Genomic DNA, 21,053 nt, shown 5'->3' on the forward strand with positions numbered 1-21,053 from the left:
TGGAGCCCAAGCCTTTACAAATACCAGGCAAGCATTGCACCACTGAGTGCCAGCGTGTGTGTGTGTGTGTGTGTGTGTGTGTGTGTGTGTGTGTGTGTGTTTGCGCGCGCGCGCGCGCGTGCGTGTGTGTGCGCGTGTGCATGTGTGTGTATGTGTGTATTGTGTGTGTGCGCGTGTATGTGTGTGCATGTGTGTGTGCGCGCGCGTATGTATGTGTGTATTGTGTGTGTGCGTGTGTGTGTATGTGTGTGTATTGTGTGTGTTGTGTGCGTGCGTGTGTATGTGTGTGCATATGTGTATGTGTGTGTGCGTGTGTGTGTGCGTGCGTGCGTGCACATGTGCACGTGTGTGTGTGTGTAGACAGAGTCTATGCCATGTGGGTTCCTCTATCACCCTCTACCTTATTTTTATTATATATATATATATATATATATATATATATTTTTTTTTTTTTTTTTTGGTTTTTCGAGACAGGGTTTCTCTGTGTAGCTTTGCGCCTTTCCTGGAACTCGCTTTGGAGACCAGGCTGGCCTCGAACTCACAGAGATCCGCCTGGCTCTGCCTCCCGAGTGCTGGGATTAAAGGCGTGCGCCACCACCGCTTAATTTGGGCCAGGGGGTGTGCTGTAGCATGCCTGCAGAGACCAGTTCCCTCCTTTCCCCACGTGGGTACCAGGAATGGAGCTCAGGCTCAGCGGCGAGGTCTCGGACCCACTCAGAGCCACCTTGCCAGCAGCCACTTAGTTTTTTGAGACAAGGTCTCTTGCTGAACCTCAAGCGCTAGACTGGCTGGCCATCAAGCTTCAGTAATCCTCCTGTGTCCACTCCCCAGGACTGGGATGGCAAGTGTGGAAGCATGACATTTGGCCTTTCCCCTGGGTCCTGGGGATCTGAACTCAACTCCTCACGTTTCCACGGCTCGCGCTTTATCCACTGAACTGTCTTCCCAGTCTTCGTGTTTTCTTTCTATTGCAAGGACTTCTTTGACACACGACAGGTGATCCCTCACTCTTGTCCGTTTCTGTCACTGCGCTGAGTGATGCAGGGTACGCAGGGGCGGCCATGACACCTCAGGCCCTGCTACTGTGGCGTGGAGACATAGACCAGTCCTGGGGATAATGCTGGTCCTGAGTGGGCAGGGAAGGGGCGGGCAGGGTTGGGGAGCACAAGAAGTAGGGCCACCTGAAGAAGTCCGGGAGCGTGGGAGGCTTGTCTAAGGGAACACCTAAGCTTCATCTTGGCCTTGAGGGCTGTGGAGAAAGGAAATGGCCTGAAGGGGTCATGTGTCCCACATTATCCCCCTCCTTCATTTTTTTTTTTTTGAGACATGGTCTTTCTACATAGTCTTGGCCATCCTGGAACTCACTACCTAGGCCAGGCAGGCCTCGAACTCACAGATCTCCACCTGCCTCTGCCTCTCCAGGGTTGGAATTAAAGGTGTGTGCCATCATGCTGTCCTGTTCAGCTTTGGACCCCTGCCCAGGTCTCCAGTTGCTTGGTCGCCCTGACTGTTGGCCTTCAACCCTCCATAGCTAGGAGTGAACTGAGGATTCATCTGAACAGGATTATTTATTATTCATTACTATTGTAGTGCTGGGGATGGAAACCAGTACATGGCACATTCTAGGCAAAGGGCTCTACTTTGGGACCACACCCCCCAGCCCCTCACTGGTGGATTCTAGACAAATCCTCTACCACTGAGCCTCATGCCCTCTCTTTGTTTTGTTTGGCCTTGCTATGTAGCCCAGGCTAGCCTGGACCTGCAGCTCTTCCTGCCTCATCATTTAGAACACTGGGGTTAAAGGCCTGAGCCACCACACTTGGAACCATGAGAATTTTTTGTTTGTTTTTGAGACAAGGTTTCTCTGTGTAGCTCTGGCTGTTCTGGAACTCACTATGTAGACCAGGCTGACCTTGAACTCACAGAGATCCACCTTCCGAGAGCTAGGATTAAAGGCTTGACCACCACTGCCCGGCGAAGTATTTTTTAAGGTCTAATTTTATTTATGTATGGTGTCTTATCTTATATAAGATCTAATTAAATTATGTGTATGCCTGTGTCTTCCACGAGAGTGCAGTTTCCAGAGGTGACCAGAAGAGGGCACCAGGTCCACTGACGCTGGAGTGACAGGGGGTTGTAAGCCTCTTTTTCCATGTGTGTGTCAGGAACTGAGCCTAGGTTTTCTGGAAGAGCAGGAAGCGCTCTTAACCCTCTGAGTCATCTCTTCAGCCCCAGTGCTGGGATTACAGGCACGAACCACTATGCTCAGGGCTTTAGGAGTAGTGGAAGCCATTGCTCCAGAAGAGTTAACAAACAGGGCCATGTGTGGTGGCCCACACCTTTAATGTAAGCACTTCGGGTGTGTGTGTGAGAGAGAGGGAGAGGACTGAGATAGGCTGGCCTTTCTAAGTTCAAGGCCAGCCTGGTCTACATAGTGAGTTCCAGGCCAGCAGGGCTATAGAGTGAGACTCTCAAAACGCAAAACAAAACCTAATAATGTCTTTTAACGTTCAGAATAACCCTCCCGTACGCAGATGAAGAAAAGGAGACACAGAGAGACTACATACGTTTCCTGACGCTACTCAGCCTTAAAGTGGCGGTGCCGAGACTCATCATATCCTGGTCGCTTACAGCAGGGGAGATCATGAAAGATGGAAGGTTTCACGCTACTTTTTTCTTTTTCTGACGGGCTCTCATTGTTAGCCCAGACTGACCTCGAACTCACGGCGATTCTCCTGCCCCAGCCTCCCTCACAGATCTGAGTTTTGTTTTTGGTTTTTGAGACAGGGTTTCTCCGTGTAGCCCTGGCTGTCCTGGAACTCTATAGACCAAGCTAGCTTCGAACTCACAGAGATCTGCCTGCCTCTGCCTCCGAGTGCTGGGATTAAAGGCGTGCGCCACCACTGCCAACATCACCATCGTTTAAAAAGTCCGTCTGCGAAACGGGTTGTTTGACACACTGGGTGTAGTGACACAGGCTGGCCGCCTGAGGGGGCGCTAGCCGGGCGAGGGGAACCTTACAAAGCAGAGAGGCTCAGGCTCAGGACCACAGAACGCTGAGAACAGAGCGTCTCAGAAGACTGAGAACAAAGCCTTTTAGTACCGGGAACAAAAGCCCCTGCCATCTCAGACTGGTGGAACTCACAACCGCACAGCACCTGGGAGACAAAAGACCTCAGATTCTTTTCTGGTCAAATCATACACTATTCCACCCAGGGTCTTGTAATTCCAGAAGCGTGGTGTTGTTTTAATGAGCTGTGTAATCGGACTAGTTTGAAATTCACCCTGTAGCTCAGGCTGGCCTCGAACTCTCAATTCTCCTTCTCCCTTAGCCTCCCCTGTGATGGAACAATCACAGAGCCGGTTTGAAACGGTCCTGCTTAAAAGCATAATCGTATCGTAAGATGTCCACTTCATTGTACTTCTGGGAAAGCTTCCTGGGAGAGGAGGCGTGATCCGGATTCCATCCTCGCTGATGCTTCTCCTTCTGCGCAGACTCCGAAGCTGAAAGTTCGGGATGGGCGGCAGGAGCAGCCGCGGCGCCGTCACGTGGATCCAATCGCTATTTATAGACTACCCTACCCCTCTACCCGGACAGTCCAATAGCAGCTCGAGCTCGCCCGCAAGGGGGCGGGACCAGCTCCAGAATCCGAGCGACCGACACCAATGGAATTGGAGCAAGGGCGGGCTTGTTTTATTGTGACGTTAAGGGCGTGGCCACAGCGCCTTAGTCCGTGCACAAAGGGGCGTGGCGACTCTGATTCCCGTAGGCAGTCGCGAGCATGCGTTGTGGGGGCGGGGCGGGGCGGGGCGGAGCGCCCGCGTCGGGGAGGGCAGCAGCCAATAGACGGCAGTTGTTGTGCGGCCGGGGGCGTGGTCATGTAGATGAGGCGCGGGTGGGCGGCCCAATGGGCGGGCGCCTATGCAGATGAGACGGTGACAGCCCGGCCAGCGGGCGGGCGGGCGGGCGCGCTGCTGGGGCGGGGAGGTGGGACCGGCGAGAGGGGCGGCCGTGGGGCCCGGCCGGGCTGGGGCGGGGGGCCGCAGCCATGATCCGGGCCTTCTCGTTCCCGGTGAGCCCGGAGCGGGGTCGGCTGCGGGGATGGTTGGAAGGCAGCCTGGCCGGGCTCTGCGAGTTGCATTGGCTCCGAGAGAGGCAGGAGTACCGCGTGCAGCAGGCGCTGCGGCTGGCCCAGCCCGGGATGGGGGGCGCCGAGGCCGAGGACGAGGAGGACGCCGAGGAGGACGAGGATGCGGCAGCGGCGCGCAGGGCCGCGGCGGCCCTGGAGGAGCAGCTGGTGAGGGGTCTCCTGTCCGTGCATCCATCCGTGCATCCCTCCCTCCCCCCATCCGTCCCCCCACCTCCCTATCCGTGTGTCTGTCTGTCTGTCCGTCTCGCTGGTATGCTCAGGACACCGGTCCTAGGGTGGGGGAGCAAGCAAGGGAAAAGGACGAGAGATAAGACTGGAGACCTCCCCCACCCCCAAATCGAGCTGATGGAGAGGATGCACGGCCTCCACTGGACCCTCCGCATGGACCCTGTTAAGCATTCTAGACGCCTAGTGTATGTCAAACGGAACACTCGGCTCCTTCCAGTCTTCCCATTTCATGAGGGGTTGAGAGTCCCCATTTTACAGAGAAAGAAACTGAGGCTTAGAGACAGGAAGAGACTCACCCAAGGTCACACAGCCGGCATTCAAACATAACCTCCCTCTGGGCCCCGCTACCTAGGCTCCATCTTTCCTTAAGTCCCCGGGGGGGTGCTTGGAGATCCCTGGAGGGGGCGGGGTGGGGGAAGGGGAATCTTCGGGCCTCTGGAGGGAGGGACCCACTGCTGAGAAGACGCTCACAGTCCCTGAGGACCCCCAGGGGCATTTTTGATCAACCCGATGACACTTCTCTCTTCTGCTTGGTCCCATGCCTCAGTAGCATAAGGGGAGGCCGGGTGAAAGTAGCTGGGGCGGGGTGGGGGGCCGGTATCTGACTCTTCGGGGCGGTCTAACGATGACTTTCAAATCGAAAAGGCCCCAGCTTTCTCTCCCCCCCTGGATCACTCCTTGAGTCTGGAGACCCTTTCCGGTGTCCCTCCCACCTTCCCAGACCACGGCATCTCTGACTGTTTCCTTTCCTTAACCCTGTCCCTGTCTCTATGGTCTTCCCAGACCTGCTTAGCATCCAAAACCAGGGTATCTCAGGGATGGGGCCGTGGTCTGGCCCGAGACTCTCCGTGTTTTTCTCCCCCACCGTCTCCATCGCCCTTCCCTTCCCCCAGCCCGCTCCCCTGGCCCATCCAGGTCCCCTAAGCCTCTGTGTGTGTACATGTGTGTGGTCAGAGCTTCCCGTTCAGGGAAACCTGAGCCGAGGCTGTGGGGGTGGGGAGGGGGCTCTGGCTGTTGCTGACCTCGGCTGCCCCCTCCCCACATGGGAAGTGGGGAGAGGGGCCGAGGCCAGACGCCCAGCCCCACCCCCACCGGCCTGACCGTGCAGGGAGTGGGACCTTACATTCTTCTCGAAGCAGAAACAGCTGTGGGAGGCCCCGCCCCCTCTCCCAAAGTTACAGACGGGGTGTGTGTGGGGGGGGAGCTTCAGCCGCTCCCCCCCACACCCCCCCCCCGCCCCAAGCTGCCTGGGCTTTGCCAGACCCCACCATCCCACTAGGAGAGGGAGGGAGAAGGCACCACAGCTTACCAGTAGTGGCCTGGCCTCTCTCCCTCCTCACTCTGCCCCTCACCTTCTATGTGTCTGTTTGCTTTTCTGCCCCACTCGTCCCTGCTGGCATGAGGTGGTGATGGAAGAGAGGACTGTCCCCGCACACTCCACCCCTCCACCCCTTCCCCACTGTCAGCAGTCAAGGCTCGACCCAGCCTCAAAGAGGAGGCGGTGGCGGACTGGGGCAGGAGGCTGGCTGGTGGGGGAGCAGAAAAGAGCTAAATATAAATATATCTGGTGTTGAGGGTTCCTGGGTCTTTCTGAAGAGGGAATGGGGACACCTCTGATCCCAGAACCCCTGTCTTAGGACGGGTTCATCTCCCATCCATCTCTCAGAAACACACTCCCTTTGAAGCAAGAAAAACCGAAGTTAGACTTGGTGACTCTGCTAGACATGTTGTGGCCATGCCAAATAAAGAGTAGAGACGTTTCAGAGGAGAAGCCTGGAGATTGTGTATGGATGGGTCCTGTTTGCTCCTAGGGAGGAAAAAGATCCCATCCATCAAGGAGGACTTGAGTTAGACTTGCAGAAGGACTTCTTAACACAGATGAAAGGACACTGGAATGTAAGGAGAGAAAAAGAGGGGAAGTTTGGGCAAAGACATCAGGCCGCTTAAAGATGAAGGAACTCGGGCTGTCTGTTCCCCCAATTCTTGACTCTTCCCTCTAGTGGGAAAACTGAAATAAGAGTTGTGGAATTTATCCCCCCCCAATCCATTATTTAACATATTTTTAATTATACACGCAGTATTTGAAATTATTCCTTGAGGGATACCCTGAGCTTTCATGTGACGACGTAGGCTAGCATTTATGAAGCGCTGAAAAAGAACTTCTCTTTTCATTCACTTTAGCCCTTCCAGCGAGCTTATGAAAGACCTGGCTGTATGATGCCCATGTTTCAGATGAGGACAGTGAAGCCCAGAGAGGTGAAGACACCCACCTAAGGGCTCACAGCTGGGCAGTGGAAGAGATTTGAATCTTGAGTTTGAATCTTGGCCACTGGGTACCAAGTCACACCTTCAGTATTTCATCGACCTGTGCAGTGCCCCTCATCTCTCTGATTCCCCGTGTTCAGAAGGCCACTACCATTTGACCTCGGCTTCAGTCCATCCTGACAGTTTATATATCAGGAAAGAAATAGAGAGCACCCTGCAAAGCTTTGTTTTTTTATTTACCAGTACAGGGGCTGGAACTAAGGGTTAGGTACAGGCTAGGTAAGTGAGTGACACTCATGAGTGACACCCCAGCCCCTCACTGGGGGATTCTAGGCAGGGGCTCTACTACTGAGCCACGCCCCCAGCCCCTCACTGGGGGATTCTAGGCAGGGGCTCTACCACTGAGCCACGCCCCCAGCCCCTCACTGGGGGATTCTAGACAGGGGCTCTACCACTGAGCCACACCCCCAGGCCCTCACTGGGGGATTCTAGGCAGGGGCTCTACCACTGAGCCACACCCCCAGCCCCTCACTGGGGGATTCTAGGCAGGGGCTCTACCACTGAGCCATGCCCCCAGCCCCTCACTGGGGGAGTCTAGGCAGGGACTCTACCACTGAGTTACACCCCCAGCCCCTCACTGGGGGATTCTAGGCAGGGGCTCTACCACTGAGCTATGTCCCCACCCCCTTTTTTTTTTTTTTTTTTTTTTTTAGTTTAGTTTTGGTTTGGTTCAGATTTTGAGACAAGGTCTCACTATGTGACTCTGGTTGGCCCAGAACTCACAGGGATCCACCTGCCTCTGCTACCTTGTCTAGCCCTAGCCCTCTTTCTGAGACTGGATTTCTCTATGATTCCCAGACAGGCTTTGAACTTTGTGTACTCCTGGCTCTGCCTCCCAGAGCACTGAATTATCTCAAACCCCACCCCTGGCCTGCCTCAAAGGTTTTGCTGTTTTATAAAATTCCAGTTCCTTGGGTGAGGTCCCAAGGCATTGCTCAGGGTCTTCAGAATGTGGCCAACCAGAGCAGACACAAGGTGTGGAAATTGTTAGACATGCAAATTTTGGAGTTCCAATCCAGGTGTATCCGGAAGCTCTCAAGCTGGGGCTCAGTAGCTTTGGTTTTTACAGACCCTCCAGGTTCTGTCAGGCTTAATACCCTTGCCAACTCCCATCAGCAGTGGCGTGCATATGGAAAGGTGGCCCCATAAGATTGTATCGTCACTGTGTGTGGTGGTGCATACCTCTCATACGAGCACTTGAGGGCACTTGGGAGGTGAAGGCAGGAAGATTGGGCATTCAAAGTTATCCTTGGCTACGTAGGGAATCCAAAGTCAGCCTGGGCTACCTGAGACTGTCTCCAAACCCCAAAAGGATCGCTGCCTAATGTTATGGCACACAATGCCCCCATCATGATGAAGTCCCAGGACACATTTCTCTGAATGTGTCCCTGTGACTGTGAATCTGACTTCCTCTCTCCCCTGCACGTTCCTTTTCTGCTCAGCACTGTGTTTTAGTGGCAGCTCCACAGGAAAAAAAATCCGTCTTCGTCCATCTTCACAGCTGTATAGTATTCCACCGCAAGCATAGGCAGGCATTTGTTCCTTCATTAGAAATTTCCTAAGTGCTAAGCCCGAGGGAGAAGAGTGCCGCTGTGAACAAAACAGTCAGAAATCTCTGCCCTGGTGAGAAATCACTTCCTAGTGAGAGACATGATAGTTAAACAAGTGACACTCTGATAAATTTTTTAAAAAATATTTATTTATTTATTATGTATCCAGTATTCTGTCTACATGTATGCTTACAGGCCAGAAGAGGGCACCGGATCGAATTATGGATGGTTGTGGGCCATCATGTGGTTGCTGGGAATTGAACTGAGGACCTCTGAAAGAGCAGTCAGTGCTCTTAACCACTGAGCCATCTCTCCAGCCCCCTCTGATAAATATTTTAAAGTCAGGAGGTGGGAGAAAGAGCAGAGTGACAGGATGCAGAATGGTAAAGGAACTATTTTAAAAAGATAGGGGATGGGGGATCACTTTAGAAAATACTGGGCATTAGGAAGGTGTGGGGGCAGAAGCAGCGAGGTCATGCTCCTTGTGGTAACCAGGGCCAGGCAGTCGCCCGGTCAGGTCCACTTAGAACATGACACAGGCCACTGATGATGGCAGCCTAGGTTTTTTGTTGTTGTTGTTTTTTCCCAGACGCTTCCCCATACTGCGTGCATGGACTTCTATTTTAGGTTTTGCTTACAGTTAATTGACTGGGTCTTGGGCATGTGCACATACCCAGAGTAGGAGCCTCCAACTGGAGGCTTTTGTTGACACAGACAGGGCCACATGGGGGCTTCTGTTCAGGGAGAGGAGGGCAGGCCTGGAGGAGTCAAGGGCGGGTTGGGGGGTGGGGGTGGCTGTGGCTGCTGCCCAGAGCCAGGCCAGTCTTTCTGCCCTAAATAGGCAGGCCTGGGTGCTGGTCCCGCCCTCCCGCCAGCGGCCAGACAAGCTGCTTTTGTCTGAGGGTCAACCGGCTGCCCCTGGCAGCCGCTACCTCTGGTCTCACTTGGTCCCCTGTGAGGCATTCCCTGGCCCTGCCTCGGTGCCCTCCAAATAAGATAAAATTCTGGATTTTTTTTTTTTTAAATTGTAGAGACAGGGTCTTGTTGCCCAGGCCGCCCTCAGACTCACCAGGCAGCCAAGGATGGCTGTGAATTCCTTATCCTCCTGCCGCTAATCAGTGCAAGGATCAAGGCCTGTGCCACCACCCCAGTTTTATGCAAGACTAGAGACTAAGCCCAGAGTTTCCTGGCTAGGCAATCACTCCTCTAATTCAGCTCCATCCCCCACCCCAGTCCTGGGGGTCTTGGTCTCTGATCACTGCAGTAGCCACCAGTAAGGCTAGACCTGCAGAGGACTTCCAGGAGGGACAAAGGGTGTGGTTCTTCAGAGTGGGGGAGCAATGAGGCGTGTGAATTGTGCGGCATGGTTTTGTTTTCTTTTTCTTTTCTTTCTTTTGTCTTCCCTCCCTTTTGGGGGGTTTGAGACAGGGTTTCTTTGTGCAGCCTTGTCTGTCCTAGGACTAGCTCTGTGGCCCTGGCTGGCCCTAGTGCTGGGATTAGAGGCACACGGCCACCGCTGCCTGGCCATGCTGCATGTGTTTTGTATGAGGTAGCCAGTCCGCAGCAGGAAGCAATAAGAGGAGACCTCCATAAGAACTTCCTTTTGGTAATAAGGGTCCATGCCAGGGAGGGCGAAGTACCTAAGAAAGCAGGGCCAGAACTGAGGAGGAGGCAATCCCGTGGCCGCCCCGTTAGCATTGAACTCTCCCGCAACAAGAAGACCCGTCATAAAAAGATACAGCCCAAGTGTAGTGTGTCGCCAGCAGCAACATCTGACTCAAAAAATACAGGCTGAAAAGTCGTGAGTTCAAGTTCATGCTCCCCTGCATGGCAAGTTTGAGGCCAGCCTGGGCTCTGTGAGAGTGAAGGAGGGGCTGCTAGGAAGGTGTCTCAGTTAGGTTCCTGACACTTGAGCATGAAGACCTGAATGTGAATCTCCAGTACCCACGTAAGAAGCCAGGTAAAAGGCTTTGGTGAGGCTGAGATCCCTGGTACTAAGGGTGGCAGAGTCAGGAGGATTGTGGACTCATCAGAGCTGGGCTAGCCTAAGCAGGTGAGACCTTGCCTCAAAAAAATAAGGTGGATGGGTTTGGGGATTTAGCTCAGTGGTAGAGCGCTTGCCTAGCAAGCGCAAGGCCCTGGGTTCGGTCCTCAGCTCCGGGGGGGGGGGGGGGGAAATAAAAATAAAAATAAGGCGGAGAAGTCAGGCAGCGGTGGCACATGTCTTTAATCCCAGCACTCGGGAGGCAGAGGCAGGCGGATCTCTGTGAGTTCGAGGCCAGCCTGGTCTACAGTGCGAGTGCCAGGACTACACAGAAAAACCCTGTCTCCAAAAACCAAATAAATAAACAAGTAAGGTGGAAGGCTGGAGAGATGGCTCTGTGGCTAAGAGCCCTTGCTGAGCAATCACGAGGACTAGAGGTTTGAATTCCACCGCCACATGGTGAGCAGGGTGTCTTGCACACGCCTCTAACTACAGCTCTGAAGAGGGGGGCGATAGGAAAGGCACTGGAGATCGAACCCCAGGTTCAGGGGGAGATTCTGCCAAAAAGGAATAGTCCAAGAGTGGTAGAGGCACTTCATGCCTCTCCTCCAACCTTCACTCTCCAGTACAGGTGCACACACATGCACAGACACTCACACGGACACCCACATACATGGATAAACAATTATTTAAAAAGATAATGAGGGAACCGGGCATTGGCGGCCCACAAATTTAATCCCAGCACTTGGGAGGCAGAAGCAGGAGGATCTCTGTGAGTTTGAGGTCTGCTTGGTCTACAGAGTGAGTTCCAGGACAGCCAGGACTACATACATAGAGACCCTGTCTCAAAAAACCAACATAATAATAATAATAATAATAATATAAAATTAATAAAGACAAGCATGGTGGTGCCTTTAATCCCAGCACTGGAGCTGAGGAGAGGCAGAAGCAGGAGGATCTCTGTGAGTTCAAGGCCAGGCTGGTCTACACAGTGAGTTCCAGGACAGCCAGAGCTGTATAGGAAGACTCTGCCTCAAAACACACAAAGGCAAAACAAGGATGTGAAGTGGGACTGGAAGAGGAATATTCTAATAGGGTTTAGGGAGCCGTGATCATAGATGGGGGGCATAGCTAAGAGAGGATGGACAAAGGATGGGTCCTGAAGTCTCAGCACGCATAGATGGGGCTACAGCGTGAAGGCTGCAAGCTAGACAGAAGGCCTTCCTCACGGGGACGGGGGACAGAGAGCTGACATTTCCAAGTGAATCTCTGCCAGGAGCTCTTGAACAGCAGGCTGGTGGGCTCTGGAACCTCCTGACCACTCTGTTCTCCCTGTGCTTTAGGAAGCCCTGCCTGGGCTCATCTGGGACCTGGGCCAGCAGCTGGGAGACCTGAGTCTGGAGTCTGGGGGCCTGGACCAGGAGAGTGGGCGCAGCTCAGGTGAGAATGGCGGCGGGCTGGGGTCTCTCTAGGACACCCCAGTCTTTCCCTGTCTCTCCCAGACCCACCTCCTCCTTCCCCACCCCAGCTCCCTAATTGATTCCGCTTCTCCCTGGAATCCAGGCTTCTATGAAGACCCCGGTTCTACAGGAGGCCCCGATTCACCACCCTCTACCTTCTGTGGGGACAGTGGCTTCTCCGGATCTGGCTCCTATGGACGCCTGGGTCCCTCGGACCCCCGGGGCATCTATGCCAGCGAGAGACCCAAGTCCCTAGGTAAGGTGGGTGGGTTGGGGCCCTGTGACAGTCAGAAGATGGCTTTGAGCATAAAATGGAGTCCACTTTAGACTCCCAGTTCTGGCTGGGACCACCAGTCTTGGTGTGTTTAACATCTCTCTTTCTTCGGGACTTCTGTTTAATGGGGTCCTAAGAGTGTCTACATTGGCCAGGCATTTCAGTGCATGCTTTAATCCCAGCACTCAGGAGGCAGAGGCAGGCAGATCTTTGTGAGTTCAAGGCCAGCCTGGTCTACAGAGTGAGTTCCAGCCCAGTGAGGGTCCCTTATCCTTCCTTCCTTCTTTCCTTTCTTTTTTTTTTTTTTTTTTTTTTTTTTTTTTTTTTTTTTTTGAGACAGGGTTTCTCTCTGTAGCCCTGGCTATCCTGGAACTCACTCTATAGACCAAGCAGACCTCAAACGCACAGAGATCCACCTGTCTCTGCCTCCCAAGTGCTGGGATTAAAGGCATGCACCACCAAACCCAGCCTCAATGAGACTCTGACATTAGAGAAATGAGAGGAACAGGCCAAGCTGATATCTTAGAGGACAGGCCAGGAAGCAAAGTCACAAGTGCAAAGGCCCTGAGGCCAGAGCACGGCAATTCCGGGCATCTAGGAGGTCAAGATGCCTGCAGATGTAAGAATATGAATGCTAAGGGTTAGCTGTGGTGTGAGGGAGGCCAGAGCAAGGGGTGAGGTCCTGAGGGGGTTTTATCATGAACCATATAGGAGGGGATGAGTGAGGCAAGGTCTTCAGGGAGATGGGGAGAGAAAGAGGGATTGCCCTATCCAGGCTGGGTGAGAAAAGCCTTGCTTTTTGTTGGTTTTTCGAGACAGGGTCTCTCTGTGTAGCTTTGCGCCTTTCCTGGATCTCGCTCTGTAGCCCAGGCTGGCCTCGAACCCACAGAGATCCGCCTGGCTCTACCTCCCGAGTGCTGGGATTAAAGGCATGTGCCACCTCTGCCCGGCGAAAAGCCTTGATTTTATTGTGATCTGATGAAACAAGGTCCCGCTATGTAGCCCTGGCTGGCCTCAAACTTGCAGCAATTCTCCTGCCTCAGTCTCCCCAGTGTTGGGATTACAGATGTGGGCCACCCATACTCAGCTTAATTATTACTGTTGTTGTTTGTTTGAGGCAGGCCCTCATGTGGCCCAGGCTGGCCACTAACTTACTGTGCAGCCGAAGGCGACCTTAAATTCCTGATCCTTCAACTTGCATCGGCTCAGTGCTGAGACTATGGCCATCTTGGGTTTGGTTTGGGTTTTTTTGGGGGGTGGGGTGGGGGATGGGGAGCGGTTGTTTTGAGGTAAGGTCCCATGTAGCTCAGGCTGGCCTCCAACATGTTAGGTAGCTGAGAGCGGCCTCCACCTCCTCAGTCCTGGGATGGATCACAGAGGTGCGCCACCAAGCCCATTATTTATTTACCTATTTATTTTACACTATTAAATTGCTACATAGCTCAGGCTGGCTCGGAACTGGAGGCAATCCTCCTGCCTCAGCTGCTTCAGTTTTAGGGCTAAGAAAGGCCCTTGAGTGCCCCTCCTCTCTCTTCCTCTGCCTCTCTCCCGTAGGTGACGCCAGTCCCAGCGCTCCGGAGTCGGTGGGCCCCCGGGCCGCGGTGCCTCGCTCCTTCTCGGCTCCCTACCCGACAGCAGCGGGCGGCGCCGAGGCCTGCTCCTCCGCCGAGAGGCGTGCGCGGGCGGGGCCCTTCCTGACGCCCAGCCCGCTGCACGCGGTGGCACTGCGCAGCCCGCGGCCCAGCGGACGCGCGCCCTGCGGCTCCCCGGACGGGGCGGCCGGCCGGCCCCTGGACGGCTACATCTCGGCGCTCCTGCGCAGGCGCCGCCGCCGGGGGGCGGGCCAACCGCGGACGAGCCCCGGGGGCGCGGACGGGGGCGCGCGGCGCCAGAACGGCGCGCGCCCGCGGCCGCCCGAAGCGTCCCCGCCCCCCGGAGGCGCGCGACCCGCGCGGGAGCCGTCGACGGAGCGCGCCTGGGCCACGGCGTGGGAGGCGGAGGTCGCCCCCGAACCCGCGCCTCCGGCCGCCGCGTCGCCGCCCTCCAGCCCGGCTGAGGGCCGCCTGGTGAAGGCTCAGTACATCCCGGGCGCGCCTGCAGCCTCCAGGGGCCTGCCGGGCCGCGCCGCGCGCCGCCGGGCCCCGCCGCTCACGCGAGGTCGCAGCGTGGAGCAGTCCCCGCCGAGGGAGAGGCCGCGGGCCGCGGGCCGCCGGGGCCGCCTGGCGGAGCCGTCGGGGCGTCGGGGATCACCGAGGGCGCGTAAAGCGGCGCGCTCGCAGTCCGAGACCAGTCTGCTGGGCCGCGCGCATGCCGCTCCGCCGCCCAAGTACCCCACGGCCGAGCGCGACGACCCCCGGCCGCCCCGCCCCCGGCGCGGGCCCGCGCCCGCACCCACCGTGCAGGCCTGCCGCCGCTGGCGCTCCACCGCGGAGATCGACGCGCCTGACAGCCGCCGCGCCCGCGCCCGCGGGCCCGCGCCGCGCGGCCCCGCGCCCTCGCCGTCCGCGCCCTCGCGCCGGCTGCTGTATGGCTGCGCGGGCAGCGACTCGGAGTGCTCAGCGGTGGGGCGGCCGGTGCCGCTAGGCCGTCGGATGCCGTCGGGCTGCGGCCCCGGAGGTTATGGCGAGAGCGAGTCGAGCGCCAGCGAGGGCGAGTCACCCGCCTTCAGCTCTGCCTCCAGCGACTCCGACGGCAGCGGAGGCCTCGTGTGGCCTCAGCAGCTGGTGGCGGCCGCCGGAGCCTCGCCATCGGGGCCCGGGGGTGCGGCAGGTGTCGCGACCCCCGCGGGCCCCGCCAAGGTCTTCGTGAAGATCAAGGCGTCGCACGCGCTGAAGAAAAAGATCCTGCGTTTCAGGTCCGGTTCTCTGAAGGTCATGACGACTGTGTGAGTTGGGGGGCATGGGCTTGGGATCCACGTCCATGGCCTCTGCACCCCCACACTTCTCATCCTCGACCCCCCCCACACACCCACCTTCCAAAGACCACCGATTTTCTCTGCTTCCAAAGACCCTCCTCACTCACTGCCCGCTGTCCATAGCCGTCCTGGAGAGGCTGCCCCTCTCCCCGCATTGAGAGGCGCTCAGATTGTCCCAGTACAGCTGTTTTTTCAAAGCCTTGAACCAGAAAGGGCCCCTCTGTGGGCCTCGCGCTCCCCATCTGTACAATGGATGTCCATGTATGCAAAAGCAGTAATTCCGTTCGGGTCCCCTCTCCCCCCTGTTTTAGTTTAAAAGCTTAGTCTGCTCCCTCTCCATTTCTCTCATAGAGCTTTCTCATTCCTCTTTTCCTTGCCCAGATTGGGCTCCCTTCTCATTCACAAAGTGCCCCCTCCATGTCCCTGGACCCTTAGGATATCCCCTGGGGCCCCCCGGGTCAGAGACTCTGACTCAGGTTATGCCTGCAGAGTGCCCTGGAAGAAGTGGCACTGTCTTAGGGCCTTTGAGGGTCAAGTAGGAGTTGCCAACACCTGGAAAGGACTCACTCTTTCTGCTCCATCCCTGGACAGTTATGGAGGATTGGGAGGTTAGAAGAGGAAGATGCTTTCAATCTCGTGCCTCTCCCCACAGGGAGTGGGGGAAGCTCAATGACCCTCAGCTGTTCCAATCCAGTGGGTTTTTTTATTTTTATTTTGATTTAAAAAAAAATTACTGTATTTATTATGACAATGGTGACTCCCCCGTGCATGGGGGGCCAGATTCTGTGTGTTTCTCTAACCTCTTTGTAAATAAATGCACAGTGTTACATATTCCCTGGATTCTTGTTCCCCGTTAAAATGAGAGATGTGGCCTTTTTTCTTCCGACTGGCATCCGTGGAGCACCTTCAGTTTGCTGTGGAACCAGCAAGGTGCAGAGCCGGGTGGGATTTCAACATCACTTCGTGACCACTGACGGTGTCTTTGGTGACTGACCTTTGAGTTGTATTTGGACGTCGTTATGTTTTCGTAAAAATGGCAAGTCGCCGGGCGGTGGTGGGTGAGTTCGAGGCCAGCCTGGTCTCCAAAGCGAGTTCCAGGAAAGGCGCAAAGCTACACAGAGAAACCCTGTCTCGAAAAAGAAAAAAAAAAAAAAAAAATGGCAAGTCATCAAGAACAGGGCTGGGACAGTGGCTCGGGGGATCAAGTGCTTCCGGTACAGGTGTGAGGCCCTGAGTGCCGGTCCTCAGAACCCTTGGAAAGCCCCACTCAGTGACTCCAGAGTGCTTACGGAGACAGTGAGAGACTCCCTGGCAGCTCAAAGGCCAGCCACACGGGTGCATGCAGTGGCAAGTGGAAGCCAAGGACGGACATGCTAGGTTGTCCTCCGGCCTCCACACAGCATTGCTTGTGCATACTTCACACGCTAAAATAATTATAAAGAAGTCATGAAGGTTAGGGGCTGGGGAGTTCACTGCTGTGCAAGCATAAGGACCTGAGTTTGGATCATCAACACTCATGTAGAAGCCAGGCATGGTGGGAGATGCTAGGGAGATAGAGGTGGGCACATCTCTATGAGCTCCAGGCCAGCCTGGGCTACAGAGTGAGCTCCTGGCCAGCCTGCGCTACAGAGTGAGCTCCTGGCCAGCCTGCGCTACAGAGTGAGCTCCTGGCCAGCCTGCGCTACAGAGTGAGCTCCTGGCCAGCCTGGGCTACAGAGTGAGCTCTAGGCCAGCCTGGGCTACAGAGTGAGCTCCAGGCCAGCCTGGGCTACATAGCCCTGTCTCAAAATAATATTTAATAATAAAATAAAAAACAACTGCTGTTTCATTGAGACAGGGTAGTCCCTGGGTAGCCCAAGCTGGGTATGAACTTATTATATACCCCACACTGGCCTGAAGCTGGAGATGCTCCTGCCTCAGCTTCTGGAGTTTGGGACCACAAGCATGCCCCCACCACATCTTGCAATCATGTTCATTTTGAAAAGCTCATGGGGGTGGGAGTGAGGGTGTTGGGTTAATTAGCATGTCTGCCAATCTGCTTTTAATTTTACTTTTTGTTGTTGTTTTGAGACAACAACAAAAAGTAAAATTTTTCAGCCTTGGCTGTCCTGGAACTCCTTCTGTAGACCAGGCTGGCCTCGAACTCAGAAATCTGCCTACCTCTGCCTCCTGAGTGCTGGGACTAAAGTTGTGTGCCACCACTCCTCCGCTGTTTTTTACTTTTTATTCTTATGTATATGGGTGTTTTGTCTGCATGTATTCCTGGTGCCCACAGAGGCCGGAAGTTGTCAGATCCCTTGGAATTGAACTCAGGTCCTTGGAAGAGCAGCCAGTGCTCTTAACCACTGGGCCATTTCTCTAGCCCCTATTTCTCTGTTTTGGCACAGCCTTCTGTATGGGATTTGGCCTTTGTGTTTCTTTTTTTGCCTGTTCATAGCCTTTACACATTTTTCTACTGGATGAGCCCAGCAACTATGCCCATTTTATGGATGGGTAAATAGATACCTGGAAAGGGAATTACTAGCCCTGGTCACAGTCCTTAGGACAATCAGGATTCAGAACCAATCCCCACCTTCTTCCACAGTGGAGAGAAGGGGATGTATGTATCTGTCCAGGTGGGTCCTTGTCCCTTACTGCACTGAGAGAAAAGAGCCCAGGTCTGCCATGCTCTGGAGGGCACAGCAGGGAACAAAACAGAGTCCCTGTCCCACTCTAGTGAGGACAGAGGAGATGGGTAATAGGAAATGGTGGGCTGGGGTTGGGCTCAGTGGGTGGAGCACTTCCCTAGCATGGATGAAGCCCTAGGCTCCAACTGAGCACCCAGAAACCAGGCACGGCTGTGTACACCTGTAATCCCAGCACTTGGGAGGTGGAGGCTGGAGGATCTGAAGTTCAAGGTCATCCCCGGTTTCCTAGTGAGTATGAAGCTAGTCTGGGCTACCTGAAACTCATAGGTAACGAGGTAAGTAGATGGCTGGCTGGATGTTTAGGGGCTGGGAGCTGGAGATGTGGGCCTCTTGCTTAGTGACGTGGGCCATGAGTTTGATCCTCGGCCCTGGGTAGTGGGAATGCTGTTATTTTCAAAAAGTGGTTGCTTGTAAGGCCCTGGGGAGCATTTGCTCCACTCGAGGCAGCTGAGGTCAGAAGGGGGAAGGGACCTGGCCAGGGTTTCGCAGGTCCTCAGTGATGGCCCAAATAGAAATGGTTAGCCCCATGGAATTTTTTTTGCTGTTGCTTTATTTTTTGAGACAAGAGTTTCTCTGTGTAGTTCTGGCTGTCCTGGAACTCTCTCTGTAGACCAGGTTGGCCTTGAACTCAGAGATCCACCTGCCTCTGCCTCCCAAGTGCTCACTGAACTTTCTGTGTAGCTGAGGATGACTCCTGATTCTCCTGCCTCCCTCTCCCAGGTGGTGACATCTAGGATTGGAGGTGTATACCACTAAACATATCTCCCCCACCTCTCTCTTTGTATGTGTGTGTGTGTTTGAAATGGGGTCTCGGACTGGAGAGAGGGCTCAGAGGTTAAGAGCACTGACTGCTCTTCCAGAGGTCCTGAGTTCAATTCCCAGCAACCACATGATGGCTCCCAACCATCTGTAATGAGATCTGGTGCCCTCTTCTGGCCTGCAGACTTACAGGCAGGCAGAACACTGTATATGTTAATAAATGAATAAATCTTAAAAAAAAAAAAATGGGGTCTCACTCTGTAGACAGGCTGGCCTTGAACAGGCAATCCTCCTGCCTCAGCCTTCTGAGGTATTACAGCTGTGCCCATTCCATGCCTGGCTAATGGCCATGTTCTTGATTCCGCCTTCCTCAAAACAGGAAGAGATCTTGGGGCAGGGGTGGGGGTGACTTAGAAGTTGATAAGGAGCATGGGAAGGGAACAGCAGATAGGCATGGTGGCATGTGCCTGTTATCCCAGCACTCAGAAGGCAGAGGCAGAAGAAGTGTTTTGAATTTGAGACCAGGAAGGACCACATGGTGAGCTGGCCAGCCTGAGCTACATAGGGAGGTCCTGTCTCCATATTCCGTCTCCTCAAAAGGAGGGACAGTAGCATTTGAGCAGCTGCCTCAGGGACATCAGGCTCTGGATAGGTTGGGCAGGAAGAGCCTGTGCAAAGGCCCTGAGGCAAGGCTGCACCTGGCAGATTAATCAGACTGCACTAAGGCCAGGATATCAGAAGCAAAAGGAAAGAGGAGTGGAAGAGACACCGGCCATGCTGGGCACTGGGGGAGGCCCTGAAGCCATAGACATGGCTTTAAGTATGGAAGACATGGGAGAAACCTGGGCAGAAGAGAAACTGGTTTTTCATTTTGCCCGTCAGTTTTTTGTTTTGTTTCGTTTCATGGGAGGAGTTAAAAGCCTCATTGAAATGTAATCTGTACACCCTAAAATCCACCCATGGGAAGTATACAGTTCAGGCCAAGTGTGAGGGCGCCCGTTCCAGTGCATGGAAGGCAGAGACAGGGGAATCTCTGAGTTTATGGCCAGCCTGGTCTACATAGTGAGTTCCAGGCTAGCCCCCTCACCAGCCTCCTGACATCTCTTCTTGTTCTGGTCCTCTTAAGCTTGCTAGGGGAGCTGGAGAGATGGCTCAGTGGTTAAGAGCACTTGTTCTTGCAGATGACCCAGGTTCGATTCCCAGCACCCACATGGTGACTCACAACTGTCTACAATTCCAGTTCCAGGGGATCTAACACCATCTTCTGACCTCCACGGACACCAGACATGCATGTGCACAGATATACATTCAAACAAAACACTCATACTCAAAAATAAAACCAAAAAAAATTTTTAATTAACAAAAATTGATTTTGGGGGACAGGAGAAATGGCTCAGCGGTGAAGAGCACTTTCTGTTCTTGCAGAAGACCAGGGTTCAGTTCCCAGCACCCACATGATAGCTCACAACTATTCATGGGTACCTGCATGGTGCACATACACACATTCAAGCAAAACACTCACTCACATAAAATAAATCTTTGAGAAAAATTTTAAGAAATTGCTGTGTAGCTAAAGGCTGGCCCCATGCTGAATGCTGAAATTACAGGTATGGGGGCCCCATGGTTTCCTGCATGCTAGGAAGCAACTCTACCAACTGAGACACCACCACCCCCAGTCCCCTCTCCCACTGCCCTTTTTAGCCAGAGTCTCACTCTCTAGCACCAGCTAAGATGGAACTCACTGTGTAGTCCAGGCTATCCTGGAATTTCCAGTCTTTCGGGCTCATCCTCCTCAGTGCTGGGATTATGGGTACCCTGAGACAAAGACCTTGTGACTTCTCTTCAAGGAACAGGCTGATGGGGTCAGAGGCAAAGGGCCAGATGTGGAAGCCAAGAAAACAGTGAAGCCGGAGGGAGTTTGTGGGAAGAAACTGGATTCTGGACGTGTTTAAGATACTTAAATACTTCAGGACTTTGAGATGGCTCAGCCGGTTAAAGGCCTTTGTCACCAGCCCGAGGACCTGAGTTCCACCCTGGGATCCACATGATGGGAAGAGAGAACCCAGGCTTACAAGGTGTCCTCTGGCTTCCACACCAAGGCTGTGGCACAGGCACACACCTCCCCATACACACAATAAATAAGTAAAGTGTAAATATATATATATTTAAATAATGGAGCGGCTACTGAGGTCTGTAGATCAGGAGGGAGCTGGAGGTTATCCATTCCGTGTCCATCTGTCCTCCCTCTTCCTTCCTCTAGCCTTTGGTCGGGAGACGGGGTCGTCACCCTGTCTTTCCAGCCTTAAGTAAGCTGGGCTTCCTCCTCAGGGGCACCCTAGGCCAGATCTGGAGATGAAAAACAGCTGCTGGAGGCGCCAGGCTCGGCGCAAGCCCAGGCCCCTCCTAGGCGCCGGCAGACACCGCTCGGCTGGTGTGGGGGGGGGGGCAGTGGGGGGGCTCCTTGGCTCCCCTCCCCCTCCCGCAGCCCCGGCCCGGGGCCCTGGCACGTCCGGTGCGCCTGATGCTTTCCAGATGTGAGCCGTGTTCTCCTTCCAACCTGGCCCTGTGCGCCCACGAGGGAGGGAGGCAGGGAGCCAGGGTTCTATACTCCCAGCTCCAAAAAGCTATCAGCGTGGCTCAGGCCTGTCACCCCAGCTCCCTAGGGATGGCCGAAGCAGGAGGGTCGCCAAGTTCAAAGCCTGGGCCACAAAAGTGAGTTCA

General features: G+C 54.6%; 1 protein-coding gene across 1 annotated transcript; it reads left to right on the top strand.

Annotated features, from left to right (window-relative positions):
* The first annotated feature begins 3,975 nt into the window (after window positions 1–3,975).
* Window positions 3,976–15,717, top strand: Dact3 (dishevelled binding antagonist of beta catenin 3). Its single transcript, XM_052712300.1, has 4 exons — window positions 3,976–4,298; window positions 11,582–11,678; window positions 11,802–11,954; window positions 13,527–15,717. Exons 1-4 carry the CDS (start codon window positions 4,050–4,052, stop codon window positions 14,858–14,860), a joined length of 1,833 nt encoding a protein of 610 aa, XP_052568260.1. The 5' UTR covers window positions 3,976–4,049; the 3' UTR covers window positions 14,861–15,717.
* Window positions 15,718–21,053: the final 5,336 nt, after the last annotated feature.

Source organism: Peromyscus californicus, unplaced genomic scaffold, assembly GCF_007827085.1.
Source record: "Peromyscus californicus insignis strain IS unplaced genomic scaffold, ASM782708v3 Scaffold_4__1_contigs__length_199733344, whole genome shotgun sequence".
NCBI lineage: Eukaryota > Metazoa > Chordata > Mammalia > Rodentia > Cricetidae > Peromyscus > Peromyscus californicus.